The sequence below is a fragment of the Delphinus delphis genome, chromosome X, assembly GCF_949987515.2.
Source record: "Delphinus delphis chromosome X, mDelDel1.2, whole genome shotgun sequence".
NCBI classification, from domain to species: Eukaryota; Metazoa; Chordata; class Mammalia; order Artiodactyla; family Delphinidae; genus Delphinus; species Delphinus delphis.
Window position 1 is genome coordinate 30,077,648 of NC_082704.1, and position 24,422 is coordinate 30,102,069.

General features: G+C 36.8%; 1 protein-coding gene across 1 annotated transcript in view; it reads left to right on the plus strand.

Moving 5' to 3' along the window:
- Positions 1-11,780: 11,780 nt before the first annotated feature.
- The window catches only part of LRCH2 (leucine rich repeats and calponin homology domain containing 2), a 91,694-nt gene continuing 79,052 nt past the window's right edge, over positions 11,781-24,422 (plus strand). Inside the window, exon 1 of the mRNA XM_060002925.1 lies at positions 11,781-12,126. Within this exon, the coding sequence (XP_059858908.1) occupies positions 11,781-12,126 (346 nt within the window). The remainder of the gene's footprint in view (positions 12,127-24,422) is intronic.

A 24,422-nucleotide genomic window follows, 5' to 3' on the forward strand; every position in this document is an offset into this window, starting at 1 on the left:
CTCCAGATGCGCAGGCTCAGCAGCTGTGGCTCATGGGCCTAGTTGCTCCGCGGCATGTGGGATCCTCCCAGACTAGGGCCCAAACCCGTGTCCCCTGCATTAGCAGGCAGATTCTCAACCACTGCGCCACCAGGGAAGCTCTGTACAAATATTTGATTCAGAATTACATTCCACTATTTTTGTCAAGAAAGCATATTAGGAGTAAACTCAGCTCATCCAATTTACTTCTTTGATCAATTTATATTAACTGCTATCAAAGCCTTTAAATATTTTTTGCATTAATTTTTATTTTACTGAAATTTTAATCTTAAAAAATCTTTTCCATGTTCATTTTACAATGAATAATTTGTCAATTTTAACATTTTTATAGAGGTTTAATTGACATACAAAAAACTGCACATATGGAAAGTGTCAATTTGATAAATTCTGGCATATATATATACCCATGCAACCATCACCACGATTAAGATAGTGAATACACCTATCATCTCCAAGAGTTTTCTTGTGCCCCTTTGTGATTTCTCTTCCCATGCTCCCAACCTCTACATGCCCCCAGGAAACCACTAATCTGGTTTCTGTCCATATAGATTAGTTTGCACTTTTTGAGTTTTATGTAAATGGAATCATACATTATGTACTCTTTTTTTTCTGGCTTTTTTCATTCAGCATATTTATTCTGAGATTCATCCACATTGTTATGTTGTATCAATAGTTCATTCTGTTTATAACTAAAAGGTATTCCATTGTATGGACATAATCCAATTTGTTTGTCCATTCTCCTATTGATGTACATTTGGGTTGTTTTCAGTTTTTGGCTACTCCAAATAAATATTCTATTAACATTCATGTGTAAGTCTTTGTACATATATGAGCTTTCTTTTCTCTTGAGTAAATACCTAGGAGTGGAATAGCTGAATCATATGGTAGGTGTATGTTGAACACTTCAAGAAATTGCCATACTGTTTCCAAAGTGGTTTTACCATTTTTACATTTCCAACAGCAGAGTATGAGGGTTCCAGTTTTTCCACATCCTTGTCAACACTTGGTATGGTTAATTTTTTTTTTAATATTAACAATTCTAATAGATGTGTAGTAGTGTCTCATAGTTTTATTTTTCATTCAGTAATGACTAATGATGTTGAACATCTTTTCATGTGCTTGTTGGCCATCCAGATATTTTCTTTGGTGAAGTGTTCAAATCTTTTGCTCATTTTTTTTGGATGTTTGCTTTCTTTTTATTACTTATGACTCTTATTACCCTGGAGAGTTATATACATGGTGTAAATGCAAGTCTTTATCTTACATATGGTTTGAAAATATTTTCTCTCATTCTGTGGTTTGTCTTTTCATTCCATTAACAGTGTCTTTCAAATAGCAAAGGTTTATAATTTTGATGAAGTCCAATTTATCATTTTTTTCTTTTATGGATTGTGCTATTGGTGTCATATTTGAGAAATCTTTGTCTAAATCAAAGCCAGAAATATTTCCTCCTATGTTTTAAGTTTTAGGTTTTGCATAAGTCTATGACATACTACTGGTAAATTTTTATATGTGATGTGAGGTATGGATCCAACTTTGTATTTTTTTTTTTCTTTTGTGGTGCACGGGCCTCTCACTGCTGTGGCCTCTCCCGTTGCGGAGCACAGACTCCGGACGCGCAGGCTCAGCGGCCATGGCTCACGGGCCTAGCCGCTCTGCAGCATGTGGGATCTTCCCAGACCGGGGCACGAACCCATGTCCCCTGCATCGGCAGGCGGACTCTCAACCACTGCGCCACCAGGGAAGCCCCCAACTTTGTATTTTTGCATATGGATATTCAATTGTGCTAGCAGTATTTGTTGAAATTGTCTTTTTTCCACTGACTTGTCTTTACACATTTGTCAAAAGTCATTTGTCCATAAGTAGGAGTTTATTTCTGGATTTTCTATTCTGTGCTATTGATCTATTTCTCTATCTTCACACCAGTACCACACTGTCTTGATTAGTGTAGCTTTGTAGTAAGTCTTGAGTTTTCATAGTCTTAGTCTTCCAACTTTGTTTTCTTTTTCCAACTTTTTCCACTATTCTAGATGTTTTGCATTTTCACATGCAAAAAAAAAAACTAGCTTGTCAATTTCTCCAAAAAAGACCTGCTGAGGCTTTGGGGAAAACTGGCATCATAACGATATTGTCTTCCAGCCCATGAAGATGATATATCTCTCCATTTATTTATGTCTTATTTAATTTCTTTTAGCAATGGTCTGTAGTTTTCAGTGTACAGGTCTTCACATCTTTATCAGATTTTCTATCCTGCAACTTTGCCAAACTCACTTATTTGTTCTTGTAGCGTTATTATAGATTCCATTTATTTTCTACACAGATGATCATATCTGTGAATAAAGACTCCTTTCCAATCTGGATCCTTGCCTGCCTGCCTGCTTCCCTTCCTCCTTCCTTCCCCACTTCCCTCCCACCCTCCTACCTCCCCCTTCCCTCTTTTCTCTCCTTTCTCTCTCTTTCTTTCTTTCTTTCTCTCTTGCCTTCTCATTTTGTCTGGAAACTTTAGTAAAATGTTCAATGAATTAGTGAGAGTGGACACCCTTGTCTTGTTCCTGATCTTAGAGAGAAAGTATTCAGTCCTCCACCATCAGGATTATTGTTAGCTGTAGGTGTTTCATAGATACTCTTTTTTCTAGCTGAAGAAGTTTCTGGAAACTCTCTCAAAGCACTAAGATTGGGCATTTGCAGGTCTTACTTCTTTTGTGTCTCATACCCCAGTTATTACTGTTTTTGTTGACTGATATTCAGTGTTTTGAAAGCCATAGTTCTATATACATTGTCCAAATTTTTGGTTGTTTCAGGTGGGAGGGTAAGTCTGGTTCCTTCAGGCCACGTTGGCCTAAAGTAGAAGAACCAACATTCTCTTTTGTGTCATATATAATATAGTAATGATATTTAAGAACTGAACGTCCTTAATACTGGCAAAAATATTCTTACTTAAGTAATTCCCTGGTGATCCCGTGATTAGAACTCTGTGCTTTCACTGTTGAGGGTGCGGGTTCAATCGCTGGTCTGGGAACTAAGATTCCACAAGCTTTGTGGTGCAGCCAAAAAGAAAATTCTTACTTATATTATTACTGACAATGTAAATTAGTACAAACCTTTTGGGAAGCAATTGGCAATGTTTATTAAGAGAATTAAGATATTTCTACCCTATGATTGAATACATGAATTTCTTGGAATTTAATATAAGGAAATAATAAATAAGAAAAGTGTTTTATTAATAATAATATTAATAGAAAGCTTATGTATAATAAAGGAATATTGGTAAGAATCTAATTATCCCATAACAGATGTACATATCAAGTAGTATGTGGTTATATAATATAGAGTACTATATAATATATAGTATACAGTTATAATATCTGTAAAGAGTATGTAATGATAAAAATGCTTATATGATTTTATAAAATAAATAAATGTTATAAATATTTATAAATGAAATAAATAATGAATAAAATAAAAATTTGTGCCAGTAGGAAAGCCTGGAAACAAATACGTAAAAATCTTATCACTAAATACATCCCTTTGGCTGTCTTTGTGAATTGGGACTATGGGTAAATTTTCATAATGAGAAAAAAACCTTTAAAAATGCCATTGTAATAATTTGGGTTTACGGTATTTTGAAAAAGAAGCCAGTAAATATAAGTCCATATAAGAAAATAGGCCATCATCAAAAAGTCTACAAATAATAAATGCTGGAGACGGTGTGGAGAAAAGGGAACCCTCCTACGCTGTTGGTAGGAATGTAAATTGGTGCAGTCACTATAGAAAACAGTATGGATGTTCCTTAAGAAACCAAAAATAGAGTTCATATGATCCAGCAATCCCACTCCTGGGCATATATCTGGACAAAACTATAATTGGAAAAGATACATACACCCCAATGTTCATAGAAGCACTATTTACAATAGCCAAAACATGGAAGAAATGTAAATGTCCATCGACAGATGAATAAAGAAGATGTGGTGTATATATATATATATATATATATATATATATATATATATATATATGATGGAATATTACTCCGCCATAAAAAAGAATGAAATAATGACATTTGCAGCAACATGGGTGAACTTAGAAATTATCATACTAAGTGAAGTAAGTCAGAGAAAGATAAATATATGATATCACTTGTATGCGGAATCTAAAAAAATGATACAAATGAAGTGATTTACAAAACAGAAATAGACTCACAGGCATAGAAAACAACTTTATGGTTACCAAAGGGGAAAGGGAAGGGGGATGGATAAATTAGGAGTTTGGGATTAACAGATACACACTAGTATATACAAAATAGTTAAACAGTAAGGACCTACTGTATAGCACAGGGAACTATATTCAATATCTTGTATAATGGAAAAGAGTCTGAAAAAGAATATATATATATACATATGTATGTATATGTATAAAACTCAATCACTTTGCTGTACACCTGAAACATTGTAAATCAACTATACTCCAATTAAAAAAAAAGTAGGTTGATTTGAAAGTCGATGAAAGGTGTTAATGAATAAATTTAATGATTTTATGTAAGCTAAACAGGCAGCACTTAGCAACTGGTAATCACTGTTTTATGGAGATAGTTTAGAGGGAGTTAGCAGCTAAGAATTTTTGGACTGAGAAAAGATACTAAGTCAGATAGATTACTGCCAGAAGTTACAGTGATTAAGAGCCTTGGTTTAGCACTCAGGCATACTTCTATTCAAATTTTTACTGTGCCATTTCTCAACTGAGACCTTGAACAAGTTACTTAATTTCTCTGGACCATAGTTTCCTCACAAATAAAATGGGGATAATAATAATGTCCGCTGCACAGGACTCTTGTGCAATTAAGAGAGATAATTTACCTTTCACTGCTAGATATTATTAGCCAGTGGAGTATGTTAATGATAACGATAATGACAATGATACCAGCTAAAGTTCTTTAAGTTCTTACTATGTACTAGACATGTATTAAGTAATTCTAATCCTCACAATATCCCTATAAGGTAGGTAGTATTATCCCTATTTTTCAGATGAGAAAATGGAGGCACAAAGAAGCTAAGGTACTTGCCCAAGGCCACATAATTATTAAGTGGTAGAGGGGTGGAAGCAGAAAATCCAGTTAGGAGGCTACTGTAGTAGTCCAGAGAAAATAGTGACTTGAGTTAAGGTTATGGCAGTGGAGACGATGCTAGTAGTCAAACAGTACGGTGTGTTTATATCTTTGGTTTTGGCAACTTATCAAAAGTCTACTGCCTATGACCAGTAGGAGAAGTCATAGCCAGCTAAGGAAATTTTAAAGTTCTCTGGAGCTTTATGTATGTGTCCTGGAAAAAAAGGATTTATTCTAAGTAGAGGTACGTATTTAAGATGATTTTATTAAGGAATGTTTAAGAAATACAAAATGGAAGAACTGGATGAAGTTATCAAGGATAACCTAATTGTTTACTAATTAGTACCTTAGAATTATCTACTCCATTATTTAATGACTATGGTTAGCTGTTTTTTTTTTTTTTTTTTTTTTTTTTGCGGTACGCGGGCCTCTCACTGTTGTGGCCTCTCCTGTTGCGGAGCACAGGCTCCGGACGCACAGGCTCAGTGGCCATGGCTCACAGGCCCAGCCGCTCTGCGGCATGTGGGATCTTCCCAGACCGGGGCACGAACCCGTGTGCCCTGCATCGGCAGGCGGACCCTCAACCACTGCGCCACCAGGGAAGCCCTGGTTAGCTGTTTTAATAAAGAGACTTTTAAAACCACAAAAGAGTGGCAAAGTATGTTAGTTTCCTACATTAATATGCCTGTTAATGCCTGGAAGTGTGAAACATGAGGTCATCTCAACCAATATATTTTCTCCTACTTTGTGGAATCATACCATAATTGTAGACAAAGTACTTAAGCAGATGTAAATATCTTCTTGACGGTCAGCATTGCCAACCTAAACTTATAATGTAAGTGGATGTTGAAATTTCTGACTGCCTCACCAAAGCAAAACACATCTAAAATATCCTGCAATATTTGATCACACTCTCTTGTTTAGGGAACAGAGCTTTGACCCTTCCTTCTGACAACTCACAAATAGGCTAACTGGGGTCATGTTCATGACCATGGTTAAGAAGAAATAGTCTTGTTGCCACACAGAGAGAAGCATTGGATTTTAGGGTCACATGTGATCCAGTTATCACTTGAGAGCTTCAGGTTTACAGATTCAGTCTTTAAAAGAAATTTCATCATCAATCAAAAAAAAACCTTATAATCTGGGTACACTGCCACCAGGCTCAGAGTCATTTCAATCACAGTCCCACGGAGATTTACATCATACGTTTATTTGATTGAGAGAAACAAAAACCCATAAACCTGTAACAACCACACTTTGCCATATATAGTGATGAAGATTTGAAGCAAAATTTAAGCAAAAATTAAGGAAAACAAATATAGACTTTGGTAGATGCCCAACTTGATTCTTCATCATTTCATTCCAACCTCCGTTTTAGACACAGATTTTGGTCCAAATGTTTCTATTTCATTCCGTTTAAGGAAATACAGAATCTAAACCGTTTTGGGATTTATCTTTTCTCCTGGGGTTTTAATCTATCTTGATACGGTAATTCCTTTAACAGGCTTTACTGAAATGCCATTAACATTGGATTTTTTTTCTTCTCTCACAGGTATAGCCTGCTTAGAGGTAACACGATAGTTGCCTAGGTTTTCCTTTTAGGAATTTGGATTTTGCTTGAAAAGGCCCTATTTGATCATTTTCTCTCACATACTGCAAGAAGAGGAAAATAATTATTGTAAGACAAGCTTGCCCAAAAGGCATATGGCATGTTTCCATGTTTACCTATAAAGAGGAGACTTTCCAATGTAATACTAAAGAAGACTAAAAACTCTTCCTCAACCTTATATTTTCTAACTGGACATAACAGGTTTAATAATTTTATGTCATGTTTTATTTACTTTCCTTTGGCCAAGGTAAACTAAGCAAAATTCAGCAATCTGTATCTTTTACATACTACTGTAATAAAAGCTCTTCAGGACTTTTAACAGACCTGTGTTGCTTACACAAAGCAAAACATCTAAGATATATTTTTTAAGAAGGATTTGGAACAGATATTTAAATGGATTTCATGATATCAGGTAAACATACTAGAAACACAGAGGTCAAAAGCTGGGATTGCATTAGAGACAGTAAGCAAGAATTGGAATCAAGTTACTGGATCATATAGTGAAAACACAAGAGTTAGGAGAGGCAGAAACATGGGGTGAGTCAATAAGGATGTAAGTTCAAGAGCAGCACAGAGGAAAATGTCTATTAGTGCTGGTAGCACAATAGTACAGAGGAATTTAAGAACTGCTATGCTGATAATTCATGGTTCACTCAGCTCAGTGTTCTATTGGTAAAGTGAACCTAGAAAAAACAAACTGTTATAATATACTATGTGTTTTATGTAAATATCTCATGTAATCCTCGCTACAATCTTATGAGATAGCTAATAATGTTATGATCCCTTGTTTATAGATGAGAAATCTGAGAGTTTGAGAGCTTTAACGACCTATCTTGCATCTTGTAAGTATCATAGCAGGGATTCTAACCAAGAGAGAACATAATAGTGCTTATTGTCATCAACATTGAAGATTAGGCATGTAATAGCTTCTTTTAAGTAATAGTTATCATTCATACATTTGTCCAAATCCCTCTTGAGTTAATAAATATTAACTTTGGGATTAATGAGTTTGTTAGGATTGGTTAAAGCAATGCAAAGGGGGAATTCCCTGGTGGTCCAATAGTTAGGATTCCAGGCTTCCACTGCCGGGGCCTGGGTTTGATCACTGGGTGTGGCCTAAAAAAAGAAAAAAGAAAAAAAAAAGACAGGGGAAGGAGGATCAGGGATGTCATATATAGTGTGCTATAAATTATGCTAAAATAAGTTAATATATACTACTCTGAAGGTTCCATGCCAGAACAGGGATTTTGGAAGGGACTGAAGATCAAGTTACCAGAGAGATGAAGGCCAAGTAAATTTCTCCTTCCATCATTTCTCTAATCATTTTAGGTGTACTTCTTAGGGCTTTCTCTAATTCAGGACTTGTGCTGAGAGTGGAGTGAGCAGAACTTCACATCACATTCCAGCAGCAGCTGTGGAATAGTTCAGTAAGATGTAAATTAATATTTTTCAGGGTTTCTGGTATATGTCTTGATGATACTCAACATTTCATTGTCCCCCCCCTCCACACCCCCGAGGTTAGTATTTAACTGATGTGAAATACTGATGCTTTCAGGAAACAAACTGCAGAGACTCCCATGGCTTTTTTCCTGGATCCTGCTCAGGATTAAAAAAAAATTCATATTATAGTTTGATCTAGTTAATCCCCAAGTTCGTTGCCTTGTTCTAGATTCTGAGATAAAACATATCTCACTTTTGATTTATTTATAGGCTGGCAAGAACATCCTGTAGTCTATCCCAATAATCTTGATCTCTAATAGAAGAATTTGGAGCTTTGGACTGTGACTTTACTTCTCTATATTATTTAAAAATGTTGAGTAGGGGCTTTCCTGGTGGCGCAGTGGTTGAGAGTCCGCCTGCCGATGCAGGGGACGTGGGTTTGTGCCCCGGTCCGGGAAGATCCCACATGCTGCGGGGCGGCTAGGCCCGTGAGCCATGGCCGCTGAGCTTGCGCGTCCAGAGCCTGTGCTCCGCAACGGGAGAAGCCACAACAGTGAGAGGCCCGCGTACCGCAAAAAAAAAAAAAAATGTTGAGTAACTACCAATTTGCTTGGGATAGCACTGACTATAAACTGACCTGGAATTTCAGAAGTCCCCTCTAGAGTTCTCTTGAATACAAATCACGTTTGTAGTTGGCCAATGCTTTATTTAATAGAGGCTGAATATTTTGTTCAAAACCCCTTGTTTTCCTTCTATAATCTTTGATACATGTCATCTAGTCCTGGTGATTTGTCAACATTCAATTTTTAAGTTTGGCTTGGATAATTCTGAGTATTGTCTGTAATTTAACCAATTACCAATGTGTTCACATAGAGAATAACATCAAAGTGGTAATCACTGTAAAAATATCCTCTCGTATAGACTGAAACAAAAAATTTATGCAATATGTCAAATATCTTTCTGCCCACAATTACCAAGGAATTAACTGATTTCTTCCTTGGCTTTCTCCATTTTGTATATTTTTTATTATTTTATTTTCTTTCATGAGGGATTCACGGGTGTAGTAGAGAAATTAACATTTATTGAGCACCTAATTCTATACTGTTACTTGCACAGAGAATAGTTCCTTGCACAGAGTAATCACTCAATAAATGTTTACTAAATGAATGAATGCCAGGTATTGCAGTGTCACTTTACGTATGTGATCGTATTTATTCTTACAACAATCCTATGTGAGGTATATGCTATTTTTCTTCATCCGTAAAATGGAAGAATAATAGTACCTATTTTACAGGATTGTTATGAAGATTGAATGACTTTATATAAAGCAATTAGAACAGTTCCTGGTAAATAGTAAGCACTATTTATATATTATTATTATTATTATTATTATTATAAGTATGATTGTTATTTTCCAGTGTTCCCTATGAGGAAACTGAAGTACAGAGATTTTAGGTCACTTTTCTGAGTATTACACTGGCAGTTAAAGGGTTGGAACAAATTTCTAAATTTCATGCTCTTTCTTCTAAACCTTTTACCTCCTGCTAAATTAATTAAACAAGAAGACCATTAGACTGAGATGGCTCTAATGCCATGGTGGCCTACATAAGCAAACCAAAATCTAAGCCTATAAAAGCCTCAAGGTTAGGAAATCAAAATTCTAAGGACAACCAATCACAAATAGCCAACTAGGCTTTAAGCTACAGCCAATCAAATAATTTCTTTTTTTTGCTTCCTCACTTTCTTTATATAAGTCTTTCCCTTGGCTCCTGTTGGTGAGTACTCTTAACCACTTCCTGTTTGGTACTGCCCAATTCCAATAGATAAATGCTCAAACTCTTAAAATTTTAATATGCCTCAGTTTATCTTTTAACACTCCTTATGGCCTTGGTGTTCTTGTCAAAGAGCTCTAGAATGTGTTATTTTGTCAGATTTTCATGTATATCTAACCTATTTTGTAGGCTTCCTATTTTTCCTACTTAGATTATCTTTTAAATTCTTTGAAAGATTACTTTCCTTCTTAAATTTGGTTGTACATGGCCTTTTTCACTTGACAGGTGTCCTGATCCAGAGGACATACTTTTCCTGGAGTCCAATACGTTGTTTTAAATAATTACTAAATTTTTTACTGGCTAGTTATTAAACATTCTTTTCCTAATCTTTTCTCTACCTAATAAATTTAGTTTCCCTTTCCACCCCTCTTGAATTGAGAACTTCTGGAAGTTCTCAATTAATACCTGATTTGATTTGCGATGTAAGAAAGATGAGATATAAGGTACAACTTTCTCTTCTGACACCAGTGGGTTTAAATAATTTGATTTCACTTGCTAATTCATTGTGGAGGTCTGATTCTCAGTTCTGTTCCTTCTGTGGGTCATGCATATGGCAAATGTAATTTCTTGCAACATAATTATCTTAGTTAACCTATACGGCTACAAAGCATTTTAGACAAGTTGTAATTCTTTCCCGTACTTTTTTTCCAAAGCAGAAATTTTTGTGGAGCTTTCTCCAAGAAAATGAGACTGTTGACAGATTGCTTAAACTGAAATGGATGTAAAAGAGATGCGCAGGATACTCAAATTAATGATAACTGAATATGACCAAGCATTCTGATAGTTTTCTTGTGTAACTTTTCTATTAGTGAAAAACATTTGAATAACTCTGAGTGGGAGTGGAGGGATGGCAGTGGCCTGTGTGGTTGCGTTCATGTTCTAAGAATGAACTCCTAAAATGCAAGATTGATTAGCTTCATATCCACAGTGTTAAATCTTCAGAATTCTACCTAAAACCAAAACCTGTATTTCAAAAATAAACTTTAAGGTTGTTTGATGATCAAAGAGTTTTACATCAGCCATGCTGACATGATGAGAAGAAACTCGAGATATTTTGGAGATCTTGGCACAACTTCAAAGACTTAGAGGACAGAATGCCGAGAACTTTTCCAAGTTTTGGAAGGCAGCAGTTTGGCTGAGACCCACACGCACTGAAACGAGAGGCTTCCTTGAAAACACTTTAAAAGTCTTTTCCTATTTTGGAATTCTGAATTATGGCAAAATTCATATAGGCTTAAAACTCAATTCTGCACCCATTTTCCTCCCCAAAGTTTCTCTCCGTGTTAACACTGCTAAAGGATTCCTGAGGCATTTGCCGTAAGCATTTCAGTCAGGTCCCTGATAGTCCTTCTAAACGCTGTTTCAAAATATTCTGAAATGAATCCCTTTCATCTCTATCTAATATATTTACCTTTGTTTTGCAGACGCAAAAGGTGAAGCAACACGGAGATTTGGGGGCATATCGCCAAATGACTTACAGTCAAGCTGGTGTCGCTTCGCAAGATTTTGGTACCCAAAGCAGCGGAACCGGGATTCAGCATCCTTCCTCTGATCACACGTTTCTTAAAGCAAGCATTCTGCGCGTTTGAACAGCGCCTCTTCATCCCCAACACCTCCTCCCAGCCCGCCCCCTAGTTCCTTCCCACCCTCTACCTCGCCCCCCCACCCCGCCCCCAGCCTGCGCATGCGTCCTAAGAACCCCCTACACTCGCGGCACAAGCTGAGAGTATTGTCGGGGGCTATTCTCTCTCCCAGGAACATGGCGGCGAGTCAGGGAGGTGGTGGTAACAGTGGGGGCGGCGGTTGTGGTGGAGGTGGAAGTAGCGGTGGCTGTGGCGCGGCCGGAGGGGGAGGTGGCGGAGCCGGAGTGGGAGGCGGCGGCGGCGGGACCCTGGTGGTGCCCATCCCGGTACCGACTCTTTTCGGTCAGCCGTTCCCCAACGGGCCGCAGTGGAACCCGGGGAGCCTACAGCCTCAACACACCGTGAGGAGCCTGGACCGGGCCCTGGAGGAGGCGGGCAACTCCGGCATCCTGAGCCTCAGTGGTAGGAAACTCCGAGACTTCCCGGGCAGCGGCTACGACCTGACGGACACCACCCAAGCAGGTGACAGGACGGGGAGGGGGAGGGGAAGCTGGGCTGAGAAGGAGGAGGTGGGGGGAGTGGGTGGCTGCGTGGCTGCGTTGTTGGACTCTGCTGGTCTGGGCGGGTGCGCGGGGGCGGCGAGACTGACAAAGTCAGAGCAGCCAGTTCTGAATGTGAGGGGAAGAGCAGGGAAAGGTGGGGGCGGGGGCGGGAATGCTGACTGAAGGGTGTATGGAAATCGGGTGGGATGTGAGGGGTGAAAGAGCATTATTGTTAAAGCGAGTTTCCCCAGTAAGGGAGGTATTGACACCTTCCTGAATGCACTGCTAACTCTCGTGGATGTTCCCATCTTTCCCGGAGGAAAAAAAGGCAATACATAACATCATAATCTATACATATTCTTTAAAGCCATACGTGCCTGCAAGAATGGTATATCCCTTTTCCTAGTACAGCAGCAGTATTGCCACGGTTTTTCTGTGTTTTTATTTTGTGTGTGTTTTAATCATCCTAGAATATTCTTGCCTTCTTGTCACATATGCCTTTAAAGACTGAGATTTGTCATTTTCCTGGTGTTGAGATAGTGGTGGTTAAATTAGTATTTGCTGCAGTGGAAAATTAAATCATCAATCACTTATGTGTCTGGTTTACTAGGGGAAAGAGTCCTTGTTCTGAGTTATGTTGGAGTCTTAATTTTTATTGCAGATATAACCAGAAATTTTAAGGGCATTTTTGAGAAACAAAATTAACTCCATTCTTCTTGGAGTTGTGGGTTAATGGTTTATCATTTTGGACAAGAAGTTGGCTATTGTAATGTTCTTCATATACTCTCTGGTACTCTTTGTTGTGGATGGCATTTTTTGTTATGAACACACTCTCTTTCCCCTCTGCCTTATAAGCCAATGCCGATTATTTTAGGTGTGTTTTGGTTTGATGAAGGATTTTTTACTTTTTGTAATCTTTAAATTTGTTATTTATGTGTCTGTTTTTATTTGCTTTGCTGAAAGAAATCATGGACAGATTGATTTTAATAGATTTAGTGATTTTGAAGCAATATAGTAAGTAAATTCACTCATAATGAGAAGCAATAAAAGACCTCTTATTTTCAGAATAACACTGTTTCATTGTATTACGTTTCTAGATATTAGATCAAGGTGTGTGTTTGGGTGAGGGTGGGGAGAGGAGGAAAACCTAAAATTGAAGCCTTCTACCCAATTATTCTCTTAGGAATTATCCTAAGAACTAGAAATGTGTAATTGATCAGTGATTTTGTATTTTGGAAAGCATGTTTGAGTATTTACTCCTTCACTCTGAACAAACAATATGTTCACATATTCATGATACATTGGCAAGATATTATACTACTTGGTATGTTCTTCAAAGGCATGAAGAAAAATGGTTTCAGACTGCATCATTATAGAGATATGTTGTTTTACTTGTTACCTATAAAAGATTTCTTTATCTATAGGACAAAGTTGAAGCATCCTCTCTTGGCATTCAGGGCTTTCACTGCCTGGCTCCAATTTATTATTGCAACCGTAACTCTTCAAATGCTCCTACATAGAACCCTCTGTTCCAACTAGGTCAGCTCTCTGTCCCTCAAATATAGTTTATGAATATTTGCCTTATCTTTGTAGAAGGTCATCCACATGCACGAGATTTCCTTCTTTTCTCCACCTATTTAATTTTGTTCAAGCTCCAGCTTTTCCAAGATGCTGTCTCCAACTCCCTTAGTCCACAGTAGTCTCCTGTTTCTTTGAATTCCTGTGGTACTTATAGTCTTTACCACTTACCTGCTAGTGCTGGCTTTATTTTCTTTTTATGTTTTGCTTTCCCTGAGAAGATGGAGAGCTCCTTAAAGGCAGGGAAAGAGTCATATACTTGTTCAGTTTTCTCATTATATATTGCTTATATTGTACTTAATAATATTTTTCATAAATATGAATATCATCTTATGTGGTTATAACCACTGGCTTTTAAGGCTTCAGTTTGTTTTCTGAGGCAAGTTTTAACACAAACCAGAACCATATTTGTTCTTGGTAAAATTCATTCATCATAAACTTTATCAGTGCCTACAGTAACAGAGGACTTTTTGAGATAATTCCACCGCATTTTACTTTTTTAAAAATTGAATATATGTTCCTTGTGGGAACACTTCAAAATTTAAATGAGAAATCTGTGAGTGACTCATTTGCCATTCATTTTTGACCAAATTCAGCCATGAACTAGTTAGGGACAATAATCTTATATGTAAAGAGACTAGTATCCATTATATATAAATGGAACTGAAGACAAACAGAGCACGTTTGAGATTATACATACATGCCGTACATACATACACATATACATACAGACATACAAATATGTATATACAGTATATTCTCTGCTTGATGAAAACAGTTCTGTTTGTTGATATTATACTTAAAATGACTCTCAGTGGGATACTGTTTCAGTACCAAATTGATTAGACAGCAGTGGTTTATTGGGTTGGGAAGAGATTGAAAGAAGGGAAAATAGGTAGAAAGCTATTTGTTAATCTAGGTGTGAGGTGGTGAGAACCTAGGTTGAAACAAAATTGGATTAGAAGGGGAAATTGATAAATTTCAAAGGAAGGGAGAGGGCTTTTCACATTATTTTGCTGTTCCTTACATATACATAAGATGAAATAGACCTGTGGTTTACCACCTTGCCTGCATGTTAAAATCACAAGGGAGTGTGTTTTATTTTTTAAACCTATGCCTGGGCCCCACCCTAGACCAATTTAATCAGTCTCAGGGGCAAAGAGAGGGTTTTTTTGTTTGTTGGTTTGTTTTGTTTTTTAAGAATTCCCAGGTGATTCTAATGTGCAGTCAGGGTTGGGAAACTCTAAAATAGCTCAGTTTTTAGGCACTCAAGATATATTTATTGTTTGAGTGAATGAGAACATTGATAAAAGTTTGGTGACTAACCTAAAGCTACTTGTCAAGAGGGTCAAAACCAAAGCTAGGAACCAAGTGTTCACGTTCTAGTTCAGTATTCTTTTTGATAGACTTGAGTAAAGCAGACCCATTTTTTTCATCATATTATGTCTGTAGTGACTAGAAACTTACCAGGAAACTATAATTTCTCCAGTTCCCTACTGTTGGATAAATTTGCGTTAAGAAAAGAATGCCCCTAGAATATGTAGCAGCAAAATCTTGTTTTGTCTATTAATAGTCTTCCTGTGAGGGAAAGTGGATAATAGGTTGCTGATGGCAAAGTTTATCTTTGGTACCTTTTTATTTCTCTTTGTATTTCTGGTGTCTGTTCTTCTTCACCTGTCCCCTCTCTCCTGCCGCCCTCCTTATTTCTTTTTCCGTCTTCAACCTCACTCCTCTTCCTTTGCTGGGATGGAGCTCAACGCTAAATAATTATGGCAGCCTTTCCAGGCAATTAACATTTAAAAGGGAGAGTTTGCCAATTTACTTGAATCTCCATTTGGTGGTTTGTGCTTGTGACCTTCTTTGAATTGATATACCTTGCAGATACTTTTTTTTTTTTTTTTGGCCACGCGGCATGTGGGATCTTAGTTCCCGTGGAGTCTTAACCACTGGACGGCCAGGGAAGTCCCTCCAGATACTTCTTGATTAAAATCCTCACCCATATAAAAACATAAAAATAGGGATCAGAAAGTTGGTTACCCATTTCAGGAAAGTAGCTAACTCTGGTTGTAATGTCTTATCTTTGCTGGTCTGTGGGTAGATTTGGCAAGACAAAGGGAAATTGCCTAGAACTTTAAAAAGTCTGTCTGGATACTGTGATAATTTGTTGACTTTAAGAGAGCTTGGAAGTGATTTTAACGGCTACCCAAACAAATCCTGAAACTTTTCATATTTGACTTTGTCACCAGTGCTACAAATAAGTCTCAGTCTACTTGCAGCTGCTCCCTCTGCTTCTTCATACTTCTTTATGTCCATAAACAATAGGTCTGTGAAACAGATTTAGGAATTCTTTACATACATCAGATTGTGCTGTGTCCTGGTTAATCACGTGTTTTCCTGTAAACCTGGAGTCAACTCTAGTATTTCCTACATGTGCTGGTTCACCTCTTCAACTGTGGGGCATGGTGCATTGTATCGGCTTGTAAAATGGAGCCAGTTAAACTGTGCAGCATCTGATTTTGTAACATAGGTGAAGGCCATCTTAGTGCATTCAGTGGAATAACCTTGTGATTTTGTGGCCTGATTCAAGTATCTGCCTTGCTTTATGTAATAAATATCTTACTGAAAAATTGAATGTGAAGGACACTTTTGACGGTTGACTCATATTTTAATTGCTTCAGATTGAATTTGAATTGCTGAACCTTGCAGTGATTTATTTTATTCAGTGATGAATTCTTCTATAGCATAAATAGTTGCCCCTTAATTTCTTTCTTTTGCAAGTTCACACTTTAAAATAAAATGTTATCTTAAATTGGAGGGTACGTTTATCATTAAAATAATACGATTTATACAGCTCTTTATAAATTCTGAGCACTTTAATATATATTACCCTATTGTATCCTAATAATAACCCTTTGAGCTTTGTAGAGTGCATAGTAATTACTCTTTGTTGTTGAGAGAGGTTAAGTGATTTGCCGGAAGTTAAATGGCTAGTGTATGGCAGAGTGTGGGTCAGAGGCTAGGTTTTCCAACTCTAGCACTATTCCAGTGTTATTTCCATTGCAACACTTTCTCTTCTTATAACAAAGCTACTATTAAAATAAACACTGTGCTAATAAATAGGTTATTTAATCTGAAAGATGAATGCTTATTTAGTTTCATAGATTATATAGTTTTTGTTTGTGGTGCAGTGTGTTTTGTTTTGTGCATGGTATTTGCATAGCTTGTCTTCATGCCCCTCTGTTGGTTTTAGAATAGATTCATTAAGCAAGCTTTTATTGAACTCTAACTTTGGAAACATGATCCTCGAAGGGTTTACAAACTAGGTGAATGTGTACAGTAATATATGTAACAATTAGAAAAGAGTTATAATATATAATGTTCAAAATTGTATGTTTTAATAAACTGTACAATTAAGTGATATGGAACTGGGGCATGAGGCTTAATTTTATTGGGGGTTAAGTTAGTTTGAGAAAGTTTGAGAAAGTTTCCTATAGAGTTAGATATAGCTGAATCTTGAGGTAAATGATCAGTATGGGATCAAGTTATGATTAAGCAGGAGGGACAGTTGCAGACTGTCAGGGGAGAAATTGCACTGATACGGAGTTGAGAATGACATTGCATGTTAAGGGCAGATGTTAACTGCAGGTTCACTCTATATTTTCTCAAACATACTTGGAGGCTGAAAGGAGGGAACTAGTAGAGAGTTCAGTGTTAAAATGCAAGAGGGGGAGGGGGGATCTTCATGGAGTGGGTGGAAATTTGTTAGCAATGGAAGGGAGGAGTTACCTGACTTTTGCTAAGGTGAAGGGGAAGGTAGATGTCTGGGGAGATTATTGTCTTAAATTTTAATCTTAAGTGAGGCAGTGTTATCTGGGAGAACAAAGTTACAAGCATAGGAATAAGTACTCAATAGAGCAAAATGCTTTAAGGAGTCATTATGGAGAGTAAGCCATAGTTTAGAATTAGGACTGTGTTAAGCAGCTAAATTAGTTGCTTTTGAACAATATGAGCTTACGATGTTTTATGAAAAAAATTATATATACTGCATGACAGGTAAAAGAACAGAAATGGTTGATTGGGATATTTTTGAATTGGGGTTATAGTGACACTTGATTAAGTTTAAAATTTAATATTTTGATTTAGATTATTTGTAACATAAACTCTGAAGCATTTATTTATCATCAAAAGCATAAAGATGTACAAGATCCAGAACCTCATTGACAGCATGAGAGATGATGTTAAGGACACTTCACAAATAAAAATAATTGAATACTTAGAGCATATTGATTTCCTGGGAGGTGATATTTAAGTTCCAAGGCATACAGTGAAACTTTGCAAAAGGGCATATCACTCTCCTAGTCTATCCCAGCAGTACACTCTAAGGGATACTTAAACTGTATGATGCCCACCCCCATCGTACAGAGGCTGTTCATCATCATGATGTAGAAGGGGAAACCTTTTTCTTTTCTCTACACTTTGTGTGTATTTAGGTAGTTCTTGAAGCATTGTAACACTCTTATAATCAGTTTTCTGAAAAGTTTCAGAAAGTTTTCTCTGCTTCCCTTTTATAGGAAAAAATACCTTATACTCCAGGGAACCATTTAATGTAATAAAAGAAAACTGTACAAGTGAGTTTTATAACAATAATTTAAATTTGTGTTTAGTCTCACTTTAAACTAGTGTATTCAGTCTGCTAAAGGTCTAACTTTTAATCTTTACATTTCTCCTGTTTCAAATAAATTATAAATTGATAGCATTCCACTTACAGAATACTAGTCAATGGACTGTAATGGATAATTAAACAATGGATATTGTCTCATATATTTTTTGACCGCAAAATTTTTTTAAAGTTTTTTTTCCAAATAAGAAAGTAAGTTCTTCCCTATTTGTGGACGTTGTTAATCTGTGTACTCTTATAATTTGTGACAGAGATTGTTGTCACTTTTAAATTAACTGTTTAAGTTCCTTTCAGTGGAATTTTATGTATAATATTAGGGATTCAAGGTGACAAGAAACAGAAATAAAATAACTGTGCCATAAATTTTTATTTGAACTCTATTGATACTAACCAATTCTAGAGCATTTGTGTATCTGGATTTCATTCAGAAATGACTTCTCTACATTATTATGTCCCTGAGAGACTCTAGAATGTGCAGCATAGAAATTTTCCCCTCTTAAAAAAGTAATTACAATATATAAATCCTTAATACTTTGAGCTAATTGGTTGGGGATGTCTGTGTCAATGAGAAATCAATTACTTTTAAAGATATTTATACATTAAAAATAGTAAATTGAACATAGCTATCTCCTTAATTTACCTTGATTAGTATGTAAGAATGGATTTGTCATATCTATTTTATATAAATGGACAGGGTGATAAAGTTGCTGCCTTTAAGGAACTTATGATTTCCTAGTGCTATAAAATAAGTACTCAGGTATCTATTATATAGGCTAGATCAAGGTTTCAAGGAGTGGGGGAACTTGCCCCCAGGAGATATTTGGTAATGTCCGGGGACATTTTTGACTGTCACAACTTGGGGATACTACTGATATCTAGTGGGTAGAAGCCAGGGATGCTGCTAAGCATCCTACAATGAACAAGACTGCCCACACAACAGAGAGTTACCTGGTCCAAAATGTCAGTGGTGATAGAGATTGAGCAGTGCTGGGCTAGAGTAAGATAAATGTCTTAAGTGAAAACAGAGTGATGTGCAAGTTTGAAGAGGGAGCGGTGACATGATTGTGTTGGTAGAACATCAGAGGGGGCTTTATAATGGAGATGGAGGATGGGCTTTGAAGGGGGAAGGATCAGATTTTATACTTAATCATAAAAAGAGGATACTATATGAATATTGACTTCCTAGAGTCTCTTCAAACTCAAAATGTCAAAAAAAGATCAACTTTTGTTATTGACCCTAGGCCCCCTGATCTCCCAGACCAGAAAGTTGGGAATTATTCTTGACTCTTCACTGTCCCTCACCCTCTATATCTGGTTAGGACCTAAGACCTCTTGATCATAACTGTTTGAATAGCTTTCAGATCTGTTTCCTTCCTGTCTGTTCTCACTGCCATTGTTGTTGTTCAGGTCCTCCTCTCCTCACCTTTAACTGGACCTATCAACAGTTTTCCCAAATGATCTCTCTGCCTCATGTTCAGTTTGCTTCAAGTCCAATTAGTCTTTCACACTGTAGCTGGAGCACTCTAATATGCAAATCTGATTGTCACTTGTTGCTACTAAAACACCTTCGATCCAGTAAGCCAGCTCCTTAATAATACGTTGCTTATTCCTTGTTTTGAACTTTACAAAAATGTGAAAAAGCTAATACACAACTCTGCTTTATATAACTGGTAATTTTTATATTACATTACTTAATATTAAGTTGCTCAGATTCATCCAAATTGTTGTATGAAGCTGTAGTTCATTCTGTTTTTTTAAAAATTATATATTTATTTATTTTATTTATGGCTGCGTTGGGTCTTCGTTGCCGCACACAGGCTTTTCTCTGGTTGTGGCGAGTGGGGGCTACTCTTCATTGCGGTGTGCGGGTTTCTCATTGCGGTGGCTTCTCTTGTTGTGGAGCACGGTCTCTAGGTGTGCAGGCTTCAGTAGTTGTGGCGCACGGGCTTAAGTTGCTCCACGGCATGTGGCATCTTCCCGGACCAGGGCTTGAACCTGTGTCCCCTGCATTGGCAGGCGGATTCTTAACCACTGCGCCTCCAGGGAAGTCCCTGTAGTTCATTCTTTTTGGTGGCTCCATTATCTTTCATTGTGTGACTATAGTATAGTTTATCCACTGTCTCACTCCTGGCCATTTGGGTTGTTAACATATTTTTGCTCTTGTGAGCAGTGCTGCTGTAAGCGTTATTATACATGTCTTCTGTTGTGCACGTGCAAGAATTTCTCTTGTGTTTATTCTTGGGAGTGGAATAGCTGGATTGTATGGTATGTTAATGTTCAAATTAAGGAGATAATGCCAACTGGTTTACAGTTTACCTTTCCATCAACCTCTGTAAGAGATCCTGTGAATTCGTATCTCCTCCAACACATAGTATTGTCAGATTTAAACGTTTTGGCCAAACGAGTTTATTATTTTTAATTTTTTTGGCTGCACTGAGACATGCGAGATCTTAGTTGACCGACCAGGAATTGAACCCGCACCCCCTGCAGTGGAAGCGCGGAATCCTAACCACTGGACTGCTAGGGAATTCCCCCAAACGAGTTTAAAATGGTAGTTCAATGACGTCTTTTTTTTTTGTAGTATGAAACTATTTTTTTAATTGAAGTATAGTTGATTTACAATGCTGTGTTAGTTTCAGGTGTACAGCAAAGTGACTCAGTTATTTATATATATGTGTGTATGTGTGTGTATATATATATTTTTTTCAGATTCTTTTCCATTATAGGTTATTACAAGATATTGAATATAGTTCCCAGTGCTATACAGTAAGTCCTTGTTGTTTATCTATTTTATATATAGTATCTGTTAATCCCAAACTCCTAATTTATCCCTCCCCCCTCCTTTCTCCTTTGGTAACCATAAGTTTGTCTTCTATATCTGTGAGTCTGTTTCTGTTTTATAAATAAGGTCATTTGTGTCGTTTTTAAAAGATTCCACATATAAGTGATATCATATAACATTTGTCTTTCTCTGTCTAATTTACTTCATTTAGTATGATAATCTAGATCCATCCATGTGGCTGCAAATGGCATTATTTCATTCTTTTTTAAGACTGAGTAATATTCCATTGTATATACATCTTTATCCATTCATCTGTTGATGGACACTTAGGTTGCTTCCATGTCCTGGCTACTGTAAACAGAGCTGCAGTGAACATTGTGGTACATGACTCTTTTTGAATTATGGTTTTCTTAGGGTATATACCCAGTAGCGGGATTGCTGGGTCATATGGTAGTTCTGTTTTTAGTTTCTTAAGGAACCTCCATACTGTTCTCCATAGTGGCTGTATCAATTTACATTCCCACCAACAGTGCAAGAGGGCTCCATTTTCTCCACACCCTCTCCAGCATTTATTGCTTGTAGACTTTTTGATGGTGGCCATTCTGACTGGTTCGAGGTGATACCTTTCTTGGTTTATATTTCCCTGATCACCAGTTTCATTAACATATCTTCAAATGTCTTACCTACTTGGCCATATATGTTTCCTGTACTGTGAAATAATTTATTTTGCCCCAAATACTAATACTATACTAATCATTTGTCAGTTTTGTATATTGTATTTTCTCCTAGTTTGTAACTTGTCTTTTTTGCTTTTTAAGGAGTCATTTGCTGAACAAATGTTCTACATTTTAATACAGTCAAATTTATCAGTCTTTTATAGTCACTATTTTTTGTGTCTTGTTTAAGAATGTGTAAAATATATTCATGTATTTTTTTACTAAAGGTTTTAAAGGTTTGTTTTTGGTGTTTCAGTTCCTCATCAATGTGGAGTTGATTTTTATGTATAGTGTGAGGTAGAGGTCCTATTTTGTGTTTTAGTACATGGACCATCTTTTTCCAGATATATCCCTGCCTACTTCTTTTCTTTTTAACATTTTACTGAGATATAATTCACATGCCAAAAATTCACTCATTTAAAGTATATAGTTTATTGGTTGTTAGTTGTACACTCATCACTGCAGTCTAATTTTGGGATATTTTTATCACTTCAAAAAGAAACCCCATACCCATTAGCATATCCCCCCACCCCGCCACCAATCCAGACCTAGGCAACCTCTAACTTACTTTTTGTATTTATAGATTTGTTGATTCTGAACATTTTCTATAAATAGATTCTTACAGTATGTGGCCCTTTGTGATAGTCTTCTTTCGTTTATCATGTTTTAAAATTCATTTATGTTGTAGCATATATCAGTACTTCATTCCGTTTTATATCTGAATAATATTCTATTGTACATTTTGTTTGTCCATTCATCAGTTGATGGACAGTTGGGTTGTTTCCATTCTTTGGCTATTATAAATAATATTGCTATGAATATTATGTAAAAGTTGGGTAGATGTATGTTTTCATTTCTCTTATACATGTAGGAGTAGAATTGCTGGATCATATGTTTTTTTTTTTTTAACATCTTTATTGGGGTATAATTGCTTTACAATGGTGTGTTAGTTTCTGCTTTATAACAAAGTGAATCAGTTATACATATACATATGTTCCCATATCTCTTCCCTCTTGCGTCTTGGATCATATGTTAATTCTACGTTTGACATTTTGAGGAAATGCTAAATTGTTTTCCAAAGTGGCTGCACCATATTACATTTCCAGTAGCAGTGTATGAGGATTCCAGTTTCTTCATATCTTCAACAACACTTGTTGCTATCTGTATTTCTGTTTACAGTCATCCTAGTAAGTGTGAAGTATAATCTCATTATGGTTTTGATTTGCATTTTGCGAATGACTAATGATGTTGACCTCCTTTCATGTGTTTATTGTCCATTTGTATATCTTCCTAAGGGAATGTCTGTTTAGATTCTGTCCACTTTCTAATTGGGTTGTCTTTTCCTTATTACTGAGTTATAAGAATTTTTTTTTCTTTTTCTTCTATACATAAAACCCTTACCCAAGTATATAGCTTGCAAATTTTTCTTTCCTAGTCTGTGGGTCGTCTGCTTTGAAACACAAAATTTGAAAATTTTGATGAAGCCCATTTTATCTTTTTTTTTCTTATGTTGCTTGTGCTTTCTGTGTCATATCTAAGGAGCCATTGCCTAACCCAGGGTTATGAAGACTTACTCTTTTGTTTTCTTTTGGTTTTATAGTTTTAGCACTTACATTAGACATATTATCCATCTTGAGTTCTTTTGTTTGTTTGTTTGTTTTTCAATTATAACTTTTTTCTTACCAGTAAATACTGTATTTTACCCCTCAGGTGTGTTGGTACTTTTTTGTTTTTCGGTACGCGGGCCTCTCACTGTTGTGGCCTCTCCCGTTGCGGAGCACAGGCTCCGGACGTGCAGGCTCAGCGGCCGTGGCTCACAGGCCCAACCGCTCCGCGTCATGTGGGATCTTCCTGGACCGGGGCACGAACCCACGTCCCCTGCATCGGCAGGCCAACTCTCAACCACTGCACCACCAGGGAAGCCCGGTACTTTTTTTTTAAATTCATTTTTTTTATTGGAGTATAGTTGATTTACAACGTTGTGTTAGTTTCTGCTGTACAGCAAACTGAATCAGCCGTGCATATACATATATCCACTCTCTTCTAGACTCCATTCCCATATAGGTCATTACAGAGCACCTAATAGAGTTCCCTGTGCTATACAGTAGGTTCTTATTAGTTATCTTTTATATGTAGTAGTGTGTATATGTCAATCCCAATCCCCCAGTTTATCTCCCCCCTTTCCCCTTGGTAGCCATAAGTTGGTTTTCTACATCTGTGACTCTTTCTGTTTTGTAAATAGTTTCATTTGTATCATTTTTTTAGATTCCACATATAAGCGATATCATATGATATTTGTCTTTCTCTGTCTGACTTTCTCTGTCTTTCTCTGTCTGACTCAGTATAACAATCTCTAGGTCCCTCTATGTTGCTACAGATGGCATTATTTCATTCTTTTTTATGGCTGAATAATATTCCATGGTATATATATACCACATCTTCTTTATCCATTCCTCCATTGATGGACATTTAGGTTGCTTCCATGTCCTGGCTATTGCAAGTAGTGCTGCAATGAACATTGG